Genomic DNA, 15,000 nt, shown 5'->3' with positions numbered 1-15,000 from the left:
GGAAAGTGACATTGCTCTATCGAGCAGGACAATGCCCTAGAGACTGACTCTATATACGTATGATCAACGCCCAAGCTAGGACCAAGGAGGGTCAAGCAATGGCTGCTGATGACTCAGCAGATAGATCTATAGGCTCCCCCAAACCCTAAATCCTTAGCTCACAAGGATGGTGAGGTTGCAGAGACCAAAGAAACTAACGAGTTTGAACGGGACTCGAACTCCAGTCTAGCGTTCATCAGTCAGGGACGATACCACATCGGCCACCACAAGCCATTATAATTTCATTCCATAGACGAGAATGTATTACATAAAATCAGATTCTTAAATCATAATTTTGGAAAAATAAAAAAAAATTAAAACCAATACTTTTCTCCAATAAGCTTCAAAGGTTAAATGTGTCTGGTTTCAGTTCTCGTTTCATTAGAATATCTGCTCACCAGAACGTCAGGCGGGCAAGCCCAACCCCCTACTATGGTGCCCAACTACAGCAGTGGCCTCCTCAGTAAACAGCTTAAACTCACTGTCCCGGGCTGGGATCGATCTGCTGCCATGTGAATGCTAGGCGAACACGTTGCTACTTTACAAGCCAGGAGGTCTTTAACATCAAAATAAGCAGTGACCTCCCCAGTAATCAGCTTTAACACACGGTCTCAAACTGGGATCAATCTGCTACCATGCGAATGCTAGGCGAATGTGCTACTCCTTTACTAGCCAGGAGGTCTTTAACATCAAAATAAGCAGTGACCTCCTCAATAATCAGCTTCAACACACGGTCTGAAGCTGGGATCGATCTGCTGTCAGCGAATCCTAGGCGAACCTGTTACTACTTTACTAGCTAGGAGGTATTTAACATCAAAATAAGCAGTGACCTCCCCAGTAACGAGCTTAAACTCACGGTCCCGGGCCGAGATCGATCTGCTATCATGCCAATGCTAGGCAAACACATTACTACTTCACTAGCCAGGAGGCCTTAAACATCAAAATAACACTAATTTATTCTATGCTATTAAACCCCGCCATGTCTACTAAACCGTTAAATAATAAAAATTTATACAGTATATCTATATATACTATTTATACTATAAAACACGGAAATCATATCAATATCCCCTATCGAAACGCTTCGCTTTTGTTCAACGGCATCAGCACCGAGGCAGAATCAATGTTGCACGAGATTAATCTGGCATCCAAAGTCGTAAAAACGAAATATGAAAACTTCACTCGCGGGAGAAAATAGTAAAAGTGGCAGATTCTTTCATAGAGGTTTATGAAATGTTTTTACTTTCTGTATATATGAAATGAATCAAATCTATAGTCAATTTTTTTTAATGAGGAGCATTTGCTCTGACATGCAGAGGTGTCTTTTTAGCTCGGAAAAAGTTTCCTGTTATCTGATTGGTTAGAATTATCTTGCCCTACCAATCAGCGATCAGGAAACTTTCCCGAGCTAAAAATGCACCACTTCGAGTCGGTGCAAATCTGCCTCGCTAAAAAGAATTGACTATAGTGTCAGCTTACTTTTCACGCATACAAAATAATTTCAGAACTAAATTCTAATAAAGAATAGTTATAAAGAGGCATAGTAGGTTTAAAGGTTTAAAGGTCGTTCATGAATGGCAGAGGCAAGGGACAGTGACATTACCCGAGCAAGCAGGACAATGCCCTAGAGACTGACCATATATCATTTGATCAGAGCCCAAGCCTCCTCTCCACCCAAGCTAGGAACAGGGAGGGCCAGGCAGTGGCTGCTGGTGACTTAGCAGATAGACCTATGGGCTCCCCCAAACCACCCAACCTTAGCTCATAAGGATGGTCAGGTTGCAAACGGTAATGGCACTACCGAGTCTGAGAGGGACTCGAACCCCCGACTAGCAAACAACAGGCAGAGACATTACCAATCAGGCTTCAACAAGGTACCAGCCATCCGTTGAGATACTACCGCTAGAGAGCTATTGGCTCCTTTGAATGGCCAGATGGTACTACATTGGTTACGGCTCATTTTCCCTTTGTCTACACATACAAAAAATAGTCTAGCCTATTCCTTACACATTCTCCTCGCTCCTCATACACCTGACAATACTTAAAAAAACGAAAAATTCTTCCTCACTCAAGGGATTAAATACCGCACTGTAATTGTTCAATGGCTACTTTCTTCTTGGTAAGGGTAAATCAAACCACTGTTCTCTACATTTGGGTGGTTCCGTAGCCACTGTACCATCGTCTTGCACTGTCTTGAGATAGAGTTCTCTTGTTTGAGGGTACACTCGGACATACTATTCTATTTGTTTCCTTATTCCCCTTCCTCACTGGGCTATTTTCCTTGTTGGAGTCTGTGGGCTGATTGCATCCTGCTTTTCCAACAAGGGCTGTAGCTTAACAAGTAATAAAAGTAATTAAATTTTTTTATGTGTGTTTTCTCCGAGTAGTGATATTTAATGAAACGTGTTTTATTACAAAATTGGATGTGATTGATATTAAAAGCTGGGGTCTTTATTAAAAAAAACTATTTTCCAGACAGTCATAATTGCATTCGTTAATCATTTATTTCCCTTTGTATTTATTGAACGTCATTTTCATCACCTCTTTTATATAATTCTTTCTGCGATGCTGTCAGATTTTCGATCCTTGAATATATTCTATTTCGAAAAATGCAGTTCGGATGACTGTTTTCGGAAAAAAAAGTGAAAAAAAAATGCTATGAAATTCGTCACCCAAAATGAGATTTAAATCAAATCCAAAATAATAACAGTACAGGAAAAGCACTCTGAAGGTGCAGACCTCCGTCACGGAAGCTTTTTTCTCGATAACTGTTTTCGGAAAAAAAAAAAAACCGCTATGAAATACGTCACCCAATATGAGATATAAATCAAATCCAAAATAATAACAATACAGGAAAAGGACTCTGAGAGTGCAGACCTCCGTCACGGAAGCTTATTTCTCGATAACTGTTTTCGGATAAAAAAAAAACCTATGAAATTCGTCACCCAAAATGAGATATAAATCAAATCCAAAATAATAACAATACAGGAAAAGGACTCTGAGAGTGCAGACCTCCGTCACGGAAGCTTATTTCTCGATAGCTGTTTTCGGAGAAAAAAAAAGAAAAAAAGAAAAAAAGAAAAAAAAACCGCTATGAAATTCGTCACCCAGAATGAGATTTAAATCAAATCCAAAATAGCAACAATAGAGGAAAAGCACTCTGAGAGTGCAGACCTCCGTCACGGAAGCTTGTTTCTCGAAACCAGCTTGCCTTTCCCAGAATCAATTTAGACCGTAGGCGTATTTGTAGTTTTTTTGTGTCAACCATGTGCGAGCTTGAGGTTAATTGGGTCGACCTTTTGCTCGACCTTGACCTTCACCTTTGACCTAGGACTTTCAAAATTGAATCCCTTCCACGTCTCAACATAAAAATTAATCCCTTCAAGTTTCACTACTCTCTGAGTAAAATTGTGGCTAGGAAGTTGTTCACATACAGACAAGCATTGGCGAAAACATGACCTCCTCCCAACTTCATTGGCGGAGGTAAATATCAATAACTAAAACAGGTACCTGGAGATTTATATATATATATATATATATATATATATATATATATATATACATATATATATATGTATGTATGTATGTATGTATGTGTATATATATATATATATATATATATACATATATATATATATATACTATTTATATATATATATATATATATATATATATATATATATATATATATATATATATATATATATATATATATATACTTTCAAAAGAAAGTTATTCAAATATTTCATATACTACTCACACGAATTGCAAATCTATTTTACAAAAAAATTCTGAGAGTAAACTCCGAGCAAGGACAAATTATTCATTGCAGTTATTCTACTGGCAAAAGGAAATACGAATATTAAAATAACAATAAGAGATATAGACAAAAAATAAAAATGAGAAAAACCATAACTAAATATTTAAATCACAATAACAATCATTTAAAGTTCTAATACTAATATTTACTGAAGTAACCTGTAATGAATATTTAAATCACAATAACAATCATTTCCGGTTCTATCAAATACTAATATTTACTGAATATTTAAATCACAATCACAGTCATTTCCAGTTCTATCAAATGCTGATATTTACTAAATATTTAAATGACAATAAAAATCATTTCCGGTTCTATCAAATACTAATATTTACTGAATATTTAAATCACAATAACCTAATATTTACTGAATATTTAAATCACAATAAAAATCATTTCCGGTTCAATCAAATACTAATATTTACTGAATATTTAAATCACAATAACAATCATTTACGGTTCTATCAAATACTAATATTTACTGAATATTTAAATCACAATAACAATTATTTTGTGGTTCTATCAAATACTGATATTTACTGAATACTTAAATCACAATAACAATCATTTCCGGTTCAATCAAATGCTAATATTTACTGAATATTTAAATCACAATAACATTCATTTCCGGTTCTATCAAATACTAATATTTACTGAATGAATATTTAAATCACAATAACAATCATTTCCGGTTCTATCAAATACTAATATTTACTGAATATTTAAATCACAATAACCTAATATTTACTGAATATTTAAATCACAATAACAGTCATCTCCAGTTCTATCAAATACTAATATTTACTGAATATTTAAATCACAACAACAATCATTCGAAGTTCTAATACTAATATTTGCTGAATATTTAAATCACAGTAACAATCATTTCCGGTTCTATCAAATACTAATATTTACTGAATATTTAAATCACAATCACAATCATTTCCGGTTCTATCAAATGCTGATATTTACTGAATATTTAAATCACAATAATAATCATATCCAGTTCTATCAAATACTAATATTTACTGGATATTTAAACCACAATAACAATCATTTCCGGTTCTATCAAATACTAATATTTACTGGATATTTAAATCACAATAATAATCATTTCCGGTTCTATCAAATGCTGATATTTACTGAATATTTAAATCACAATAATAATCATATCCAGTTCTATCAAATACTAATATTTACTGAATATTTAAATCACAACAACAATCATTCGAAGTTCTAATACTAATATTTGCTGAATATTTAAATCACAGTAACAATCATTTCCGGTTCTATCAAATACTAATATTTACTGAATATTTAAATCACAATCACAATCATTTCCGGTTCTATCAAATGCTGATATTTACTGAATATTTAAATCACAATAATAATCATATCCAGTTCTATCAAATACTAATATTTACTGGATATTTAAACCACAATAACAATCATTTCCGGTTCTATCAAATACTAATATTTACTGAATATTTAAATCACAATCACAATCATTTCCGGTTCTATCAAATGCTGATATTTACTGAATATTTAAATCACAATAATAATCATATCCAGTTCTATCAAATACTAATATTTACTGGATATTTAAACCACAATAACAATCATTTCCGGTTCTATCAAATACTAATATTTACTGGATATTTAAACCACAATAACAATAATTTCCGGTTCTATCAAATACTAATATTTACTGGATATTCAAATCACAATAATAATCATTTCCGGTTCTATCAAATACTAATATTTACTGAATATTTAAATCACAATAACAATCATTTCCGGTTCTATCAAATACTAATATTTACTGAATATTTAAATCACAATAACCTAATCTTTACTGAATATTGAAGTTCCAATACTAATATTTACTGAAGCAACCTGAAATGAATAATTAAATCACAATAACAATCACTTCCGGTTCTATCAAATACTAATATTTACTGAATATTTAAATCACAACAACAATCATTTCAAGTTCTAATACTAATATTTACAGAAGCAACCTGAAATGGATTTTTAAATCACAATAACAATCACTTCCGGTTCTATCAAATACTAATATCTACTGAATATTTAAATCACAATAACAATCATTCCCGGTTCTATCAAATACACAATAACAATCACTTCCGGTTCTATCAAATACTAATATATACTGAATATATAAATCACAATAACAATCATTCCCGGTTCTATCAAATACACAATAACAATCACTTCCGGTTCTATCAAATACTAATATCTACTGAATATTTAAATCACAGTAACAATCATTTGAAGTTCTAATACAAATATTTATAGAAGCAACCTGATTCTCGCCCACGAATTACCACCTGAATCCCAGCCTGAGACTTCCGGTCCGTTAGCCAACGCATTAAACCCGAGCTTTATGGAATAGCCTTTAACCCAATTCATTTCCTATGCGAACATGACGTCATGCCCAATAACACCCGACCTCATTTCTGCGACTTGATCCGCCTTAACGACTTCATAGTTTACTAGATAAACTTAAGCGAACTTCAGCTTGCATGCGGTTTCCGGTATCTCTTTATGCAGTTTATGAGTTCAATCAGTTTTTGTGCTTGTTTTCAGTTTTTTGTTTATAGTTTTTGTTTACAGTTTTTGTTTTCAATCAGTTTTTGTTTACAGTTTTTATGTTTTCAATCAGTTTTTGAGCTTGTTTTCACTTTTTGTTTATGGTTTTTGTTTACAATTTTTGTTTTCAATCAGTTTTTGTTTACAGTTTTTCTGTTTTCAATCAGTTTTTGTTTTCAACCAGTTTTTGTTTACAGTTTTTGTGTTTTCAATGTTTGTGCTTACAATTTTTGTGTTTTCAATCAGTTTTTGTTTACAGTTTTTGTTTTCCATCAGTTTTTGTTCTGCTCTTTTGGTGAGACTAAAGGTGAACGGTAGAGATCGGGGTTCATATATATATATATATATATATATATATATATATATATATATATATATATATATATATATATATGTGTGTGTGTGTGTATGTATATATATATGTACATATATATATATATATATATATATATATATATATATATATCAATATATATATATGTATATATATATATATATGTATATATATATATATATATATATATATATATATATATATATATCAATATATATATGTATATATATATATATATATATATATATATATATATATGTATGTATATATATATATATACATATATATATGTATATATATGTGTATATATATATATATATATATATATATATATATATATATATATATATATAGATGAAACCATGAGATTCTTGATATATCGATGTGAATAACAAATACAAGGGAAGGGAAATGTACAAATGGTTATATGAGTAAATATCAACAAAAATAAAAAAATAAATAACCTGTCAAATGTATAAAGAAAATGAAGAGAAATATTCAAATGGTTATACGAATAAATATTATCATGAATGAAAAAAGACAAATAACCTGTCAAATGTACAATGAAATAAAAAGGTTCTATGAATAATTAATAACGGAAATGAATAAATAAACAGTCAAATGTATAATGAAATAAAATGCTTCTATGAATGAATATTATCAAAATGAATAAATAACCAGTCAAATGTATAATGAAATAAAATGCTTCTATGAATAAATATTAACGGAAACAAATAAATAACCAGTCAAATGTATAATGAAATAAAATTCTTCTATGAATAAATATTAACGGAAATGAATAAATAACCAGTCAAATGTATAATGAAATATAATGCTTCTATGAATAATTATTAACTGGAAATTAATAAATAACGAGTCAAATGTATAATGAAAAAAAAATGCTTCTATGAATGAATATTATCAAAATGAATAAATTACCAGTCAAATGTATAATGAAATAAAATGCTTCTATGAATAATTATTAACGGAAATGAATAAATAACCAGTCAAATTTATAATGAAATGAAGAAGTATACAAATGCTTCTATGAATATATAATAACGCAAATAAATAAAAATTCATATGTATAATGAAATGAATATTAATACAAAAGGTATATAGATTAAAATGTAAACTCTAATTGGATGAGGGAAAAATATATGTGTATGTATATATATATATATATATATATATATATATATATATATATATATATATATATATGTATATATATATATATATATATATATATATGTATATATGCGTAAAAATCACAGGAAAACGTGATGCTCAGATACAGAAGAACCACAGGGAAAATGAAAATACAAAATATACACTTAAGTCCTGACTAGTTTCAGGAAGTATCACGAAACTAGTCAGGACTTAAGTGTATATTTTGTATTTTCCTTTTCCCTGTGGTTCTTCTGCATATATATATATATATATATATATATATATATATATATATATATATGTGTGTGTGTGTGTGTGTGTGTGTATGTATGTACGTAAATATATGTATATGTATACATATACATATACATATATATATATATATATATATATGTGTGTGTGTATATATATATATATATATATATATATATATATATATATATATATATATATATATATATATATATATATATATATATATACTCTTAAAAGAAAGTTATTCAAATATCTCACGTAATACTCACACGAATTGTCATTTATTCAAATAAAATTCTGAGAGTAATTTCCAAGCAAGGACAAATTATTAAAAGTAGTAAATACGAATATCCAAATAACAATAAGAGATACGGACAAAAATAAAAAGATGAGAAACAACATATATAGACAACAATTTGTTAATGAATCCGCACCTAAGGAAATACGAATAACAAAATAATAATAAGAGACATAAAAATATAAAGATGAGAAATACCAACAGAAGAAAAGGTTAATAAAATTAGAAACGCCTGCAATATAAAAACACGGGGGGGGGGGAGGGGGTAATCTATTGACAACAGCAAATACAAATATCAAAATAATAATCTAGAAAAAAAAATTAAAAGCAACGCCAATATAAAAATGAGAAACACTACCAATATAAAATAATGTATTGAAACGTACTTATGGAAAGCAACACCAATATAAAAATCAGAAACACTACCAATATGAAATAATATATTGAAATGTACCTATAAGAAACAACACCAATATAAAATTAAGAAACCCCACCAATATAAAAATGAGAAACCCCACCAATAAAAGAAATATACTGAAACGTACTTATATAAAACAACACCAATCGAAAACTGAGAATCACCACCAATATAAAATAATATATTGAAACGTACTTATAAGAAATAACACCAATCGAAAACTGAGAAACACCACCAAAATAAAATAATATATTGAAACATACTTATAAGAAATAACACCAATCGAAAACTGAGAAACACCACCAAAATAAAATAATATATTGAAACATACTTATAAGAAACAACACCAATCGAAAACGGAGAAACACGACCAAAATAAAATAATATATTGAAACATACTTATAAGAAACAACACCAATCAAAAACTGAGAATCACCACTTATATAAAATAATATATTGAAACATACTTATAAGAAATAACACCTATCGAAAACTGAGAAACACCACCAAAATAAAATAATATATTGAAATATACTTATAAGAAACAACACCTATCGAAAACAGAAACATCAACAATATGAGATAATATATTGAACCGTATTTATAAAAAACACCACCAATATAAATATGAGAAACACTACTAATAAAACATATTGAAAGGTACTTACCCAACAAGGTGCTGTTCGTGATGATACGAAGTATGGCGTCCATCTCCTCTAGTATTTCAAGAGGTCAGACGGAAGGGAGGGTGGGCGATGCACGACTTTGCACGAGCTGCACCCGTGTCAGCACGAGCTGCTTTCGAGAACTTGGATGCACTAATCGTACACGATTCGTACTTTTTTAGCAAGAGTTTGCACCGGTAGTTAATTGACCAGTTAAATGTCACTGGAAAAAGAAGGTTTAATTAATTCTTAACTGAGAGACATCACTAGTGAATGTTTCACACGTATAGTATAATAAAATGTTTTAAATCACCTTTTTCTGGGTTGTTTATATTTATTCATATTTGTTAAATGTGAATAATGTTTATGGTGGGTTTCAAATAGCAATTTTGAGAGGGTTACACCCCTTCTGTCTTTTCTTCTTGGCTGTCCAATTTAATAAACTTAATCTTGCACATATTTTTCACATTTTATTTATTAGGAAAAATCTCTTTAGTATCCCTAGGAATATTTTAAAAATGTGACTGAATGCTCTTGTTAAAACAACAACAACAACAACAACAACAGCAATAATAATAACAATAAAAATAATAATAATAATAATAATAATTATGATAATAATAATAATAATAATAATAATAATAATAATAATAATAATAATAATAATAAAATTCTACCTTACATAAGGATCGAATCATAATCTCTTGAGTATATTTTTGTTTGCTTATGTTATTGTGTGTCGATTTACAAGCAAAATAGCGATAATGAAATAACAACAACAACAACAACAACAACAACAACAATAATAATATAATAACAATAATAATAACAATATTAATATTATTAATAATAATAATAATAATAATAATAATAATAATAATAATAATAATAATAATAATTAGAACTTGTGTACCAATTCCCTGAGGTAAAGTTTCTTCTTAAATAGTTTTCCTCTCCAAAAAATAGAAAAACCTCAGCGACAACACATATAATTAGTCAACACCATAAAATCTACATCATCCGATTAATTTGGTCCAAAAATTGGTTTGCAAATGGAACTACCCCTCTCTTGTATTTAGCGATGAAAACCAGAAGCATATAATAGTGTGAAAGGTTTAAAATCATACCATCCCATGTATAAATGTTTGAAATATGATGTAGCCAAAAACATCAAAGATGGTAAAATGGTATAAGTACGTATGGAAGGATGTAAATATATATATATATATATATATATATATATATATATATATATATATATACATATATATATATACACACATATATATATACATATATATATTTATTCATATATGTATATATATATGTGTATATATATGTATGTATGTATGTATGTATGTATATATATATACACATATGTATACACACATATATTTATATATATACATATATATATTTATTTATATATGTATATATATGTGTATATATATATGTATGTATGTATGTATGTATGTGTATATATATATATATATATATATATATATATATATATATATATATGTATGTATGTATGTATGTATATATATACACACACACACACACACACACACACACATATATATATATATATATATATATATATACATATATATATTCTGGCTGTTGTCTAAGTCAATGTTCTATAGAGAGTAAGGTTCCCCTGCAGTATAAGAACCAGAAAACCAGCCCTTAAAGTCAAAGTAAAGTAAGGCTGAAATGAAAGTATATTCCACATTTATTATATCTTTGTAGGACCCACTGATAAAAACAAATGACATGCAACATTCAGCATCAGAGATAATGAAATAATAATGATTAAATAAAGCTGAGTAATATCACATTCGTAAAAAAAAACTGGTATATTGCACAACGTAACTGGCATATACAGGGGAGGTAAAATGCACACACAAATGAGCCAAGCACACGACAGTGGTTATAGCTTTTTATAGTAACGTATCAGCTGATTGTGACAGACTGCAATTCTTATACAATTTAAACATATTGAGTGAATTCTTTATAAAATGTAACACGAATCGCGAGATACCATATGTGTATTATGTGAACATGGATGTTTTTATAAATATATCATTGATGTTTTTATAAATATATCATTGATGTTTTTATAAATATATCATTGATGTTTTTATAAATATATCATTCTCAAGAACATTCATTTCAACACTTGAAAATGACTCGCACGTTAGGGAAAAATACCTTTAAATAAGGGTAATTAAGGTCCATGCAGGGTAATTTTTCGGTACCTTGGGGTAATATGCAGTCTCTTCTGTTAAGTTACTTTGGCTGTAAGTAAAAAAAAAAATAGGGCGGTCTACCTCTGAGACAACGTAGAAAAGTGAAAAAAATATTAAATAGGGCATAGTTAATACACACACACACACACACACACACACATATATATATATATATATATATATATATATATATATATATATGTATGTATATATATATAAATATATATATATATATATATATATATATATATATATATATATATATATATATATATATATACATATATATATATATATATATATATATATATATACTGTATATATACATATACATACATACATACATACATATATATATATATATACATATACATACATATATATATATATATATATATATATATATACATATATATATATATATATATATATATATATATATATATATATATATATATACATACACGAATTATTACACTTCATAGGCACTTCTAGGGTAATGAGTACGGATTTAGGGTAGATTTAACCCTCGTCTTAAGGTAATTCGGACATCTCTCGTGGATACCCTGAAGTAGAGAAACAACGAATTCCAGGAAGTGAGATAATAACTAATGCATGAACACATAAGGGACAAACTGAGCTATCACCTTTATACCAGTCATATCCATAGGCCTAAGGCATGTTAATAGGTAATGGCAATGTATACAGGGATAATACTATAAATGTAATAAAGAGATATGGTCAAATCAGCTAAAACATTCATCTGTGTCATGTTAGGCCTACGTGAAATGGATATATACTTTATTTTCCTTTATTAATTCATAGCTCTCATGTGCTTCTCGCTGCAGTAAACTTTAATAGCTGAGAGCTGTTATACAGTATTATAAACCAAAGCATCCTATACGTAAACATCATCATGCAGGGTTGCCAGGTTTTATAAAAGAGAAAAGGCCAACTTCTAATCAACAGCGGGTTTAAAAGCCCAACCCATTCGTAGAAAAAGGCCAAATATATAGTATTTAAGGCATACCTTTTTTCATGATATTATTAAAGGCCAATCAAATTTTAAAAAGGCTAAATTTGAGTTTTTTTTTTTTTGTCTGAAAAAAGGGCAAAATGGCAACCCTGGTGTGGTCAACGGTTGTCATGATTGCCAGTCACTGAAGGAAAAGGGGGGGGGGGGGGCCGAGAATTGCCATAATAGTTAGGACTAAACTTAACTAAATTTAAAATAGCAAATGCATATACATGCAGTCACTGGCATGCATTCTTTAATATTAGTGTACGCGGCCCGTCCAAAATGATGGCTGAATATTTAAATAGAGGCGGGCACACAGATTCAACCCTTCTCATCCCTTCCCCTTTCCTAAATACAACACGGCAGTTTCTACTATTTGTAGGAGATTGTCGTCTCTGAGTGTACCCCTCTCTCAAGACTTCGACTACTCCCTCTTCCCCTAGCCAAGGGACGTGAAGAGACCGAGTAGTCATACGTTTGTTAATGCCGTTCAGCATGCAGGACAAAAGCCTCAGACATATCAAGTCATTTCTGGGGTTTGGCCCCTTTTCGTCACCAGGCTGGCCAGTGCGGATTGGTGATGGTGGGAGTTTTCGTCTGATCACTCAAAGCTTTGTTGATCATGGCGATACACAAACCCTTTCACCCCATTTAAGTATCCCCACTGAGAAAGTGTATATATATATATATATATATATATATATATATATATATATATATATATATATATATATATATATATATATATATTTATATATAAATATATATATATATATATATATATATATATATATTTATATATAAATATATATATATGTATATATACATATATTTATTTATATATATACAGTATATATATAAATATATATATATATACATATATTTATATATATATATATATATATATATATATATATATATATATATATATATATGTATGTATGTATATATATAAATATATATACAGTAAGTATATATATATATATATATATATATATATATATATATATATATATATATATATATATATATTATAGGGCAAAATAATGTGAAGGATGATATGGAGAGAAAAGGTTTTGGAGAGGCCGCATCGGGCAACCGACCCCTTAATATAGGGATAACAGAGGGATAGAAAGCTGGACTTGAACCCCGTCTGGCGATCACCAGACAGGGACTTTTCCAATAGGCCACCACAACCCTTTATTCAATATGTAATATAATTGTTATTATTATTATTATTGTAATTATTATTATGAACAACTCCACATACATTCTAATCTCAATGATCCTCAACGTTTACTGATGGCGTGTGCCGAGTCTCTCTCTCTCTCTCTCTCTCTCTCTCTCTCTCTCTCTCTCTCCTTCTGGCTCTTCAAGTGGTACCGGACGACCGGGATGTTCGATCAATCCAAAATCTGAAGTTGAACTGCTCTGCATTTTCACCTATTCACTTCACCTCAAGATCAGATCTTATCCAAGATAAGGGTTGGAATAATACTAATTGCCTCTCCATATTAAAAGAAATCTACCTTGAAGGATTTCATTTGGTCGATGGAATACTTCAATCTTGAAATTATTTCCCGTTATTAAAAGGATTATATCTTTTCCTCTTGTTATACTCTGTAATAATTGTATTTTTTCCTTATCTAGTTTGCTGTTGTTACTGTTCTTAAAATATTTTGTTTTTCCTTGTTTCCTTTCCTCACTAGGCTATTTTCCATGTTGGAGCCTCTAGGTTTATGGCAACCTACTTTTCCAACTAGGGTTATGGCTTAGCAAGTAATAATAATAATAATAATAATAATAATAATAATAATAATAATAAAAATAATAATAATAATAATTGCGTACTTATTTATCTGATTATTATTTTTTTTTTACTTGTTTCCTTTCCTCACTAGGCTATTTTCCATGTTGGAGCCTGTAGGCTTATAGCATCCTACGTTTCCAACTAGGGTTATAGCTTAGCAAGTAATAATAATAATAATAATAATAATTGCGTACTTATTTATCTTATTGACAATACCTTAACTGGTTTTTTTACAGCTCTTTGATAAATAATGATCTCTCTATCTCGCAATAATTAACTTTACAGAGAACTAAATTCCATTTCTT

General features: G+C 29.3%; 1 protein-coding gene across 5 annotated transcripts in view; it reads right to left on the bottom strand.

Annotated features, from left to right (window-relative positions):
* LOC137615455 (neural-cadherin-like) overlaps nt 1–15,000 on the bottom strand; it is a 572,326-nt gene that overhangs the window by 413,601 nt on the left and 143,725 nt on the right. For all 5 annotated transcript variants that reach the window (XR_011039245.1, XM_068345342.1, XM_068345339.1 and 2 more), the window contains exon 2: nt 9,619–9,838. Coding sequence is in view for 4 of the 5 variants with exons in the window: in XM_068345342.1 (XP_068201443.1) it covers nt 9,619–9,661 (43 nt within the window). In the remaining variant the exon portion in view is untranslated. The remainder of the gene's footprint in view (nt 1–9,618; nt 9,839–15,000) is intronic.

This window comes from Palaemon carinicauda, chromosome 21 (assembly GCF_036898095.1).
Source record: "Palaemon carinicauda isolate YSFRI2023 chromosome 21, ASM3689809v2, whole genome shotgun sequence".
NCBI lineage: Eukaryota > Metazoa > Arthropoda > Malacostraca > Decapoda > Palaemonidae > Palaemon > Palaemon carinicauda.
This window is presented reverse-complemented; position numbering and strand designations above follow the sequence as displayed.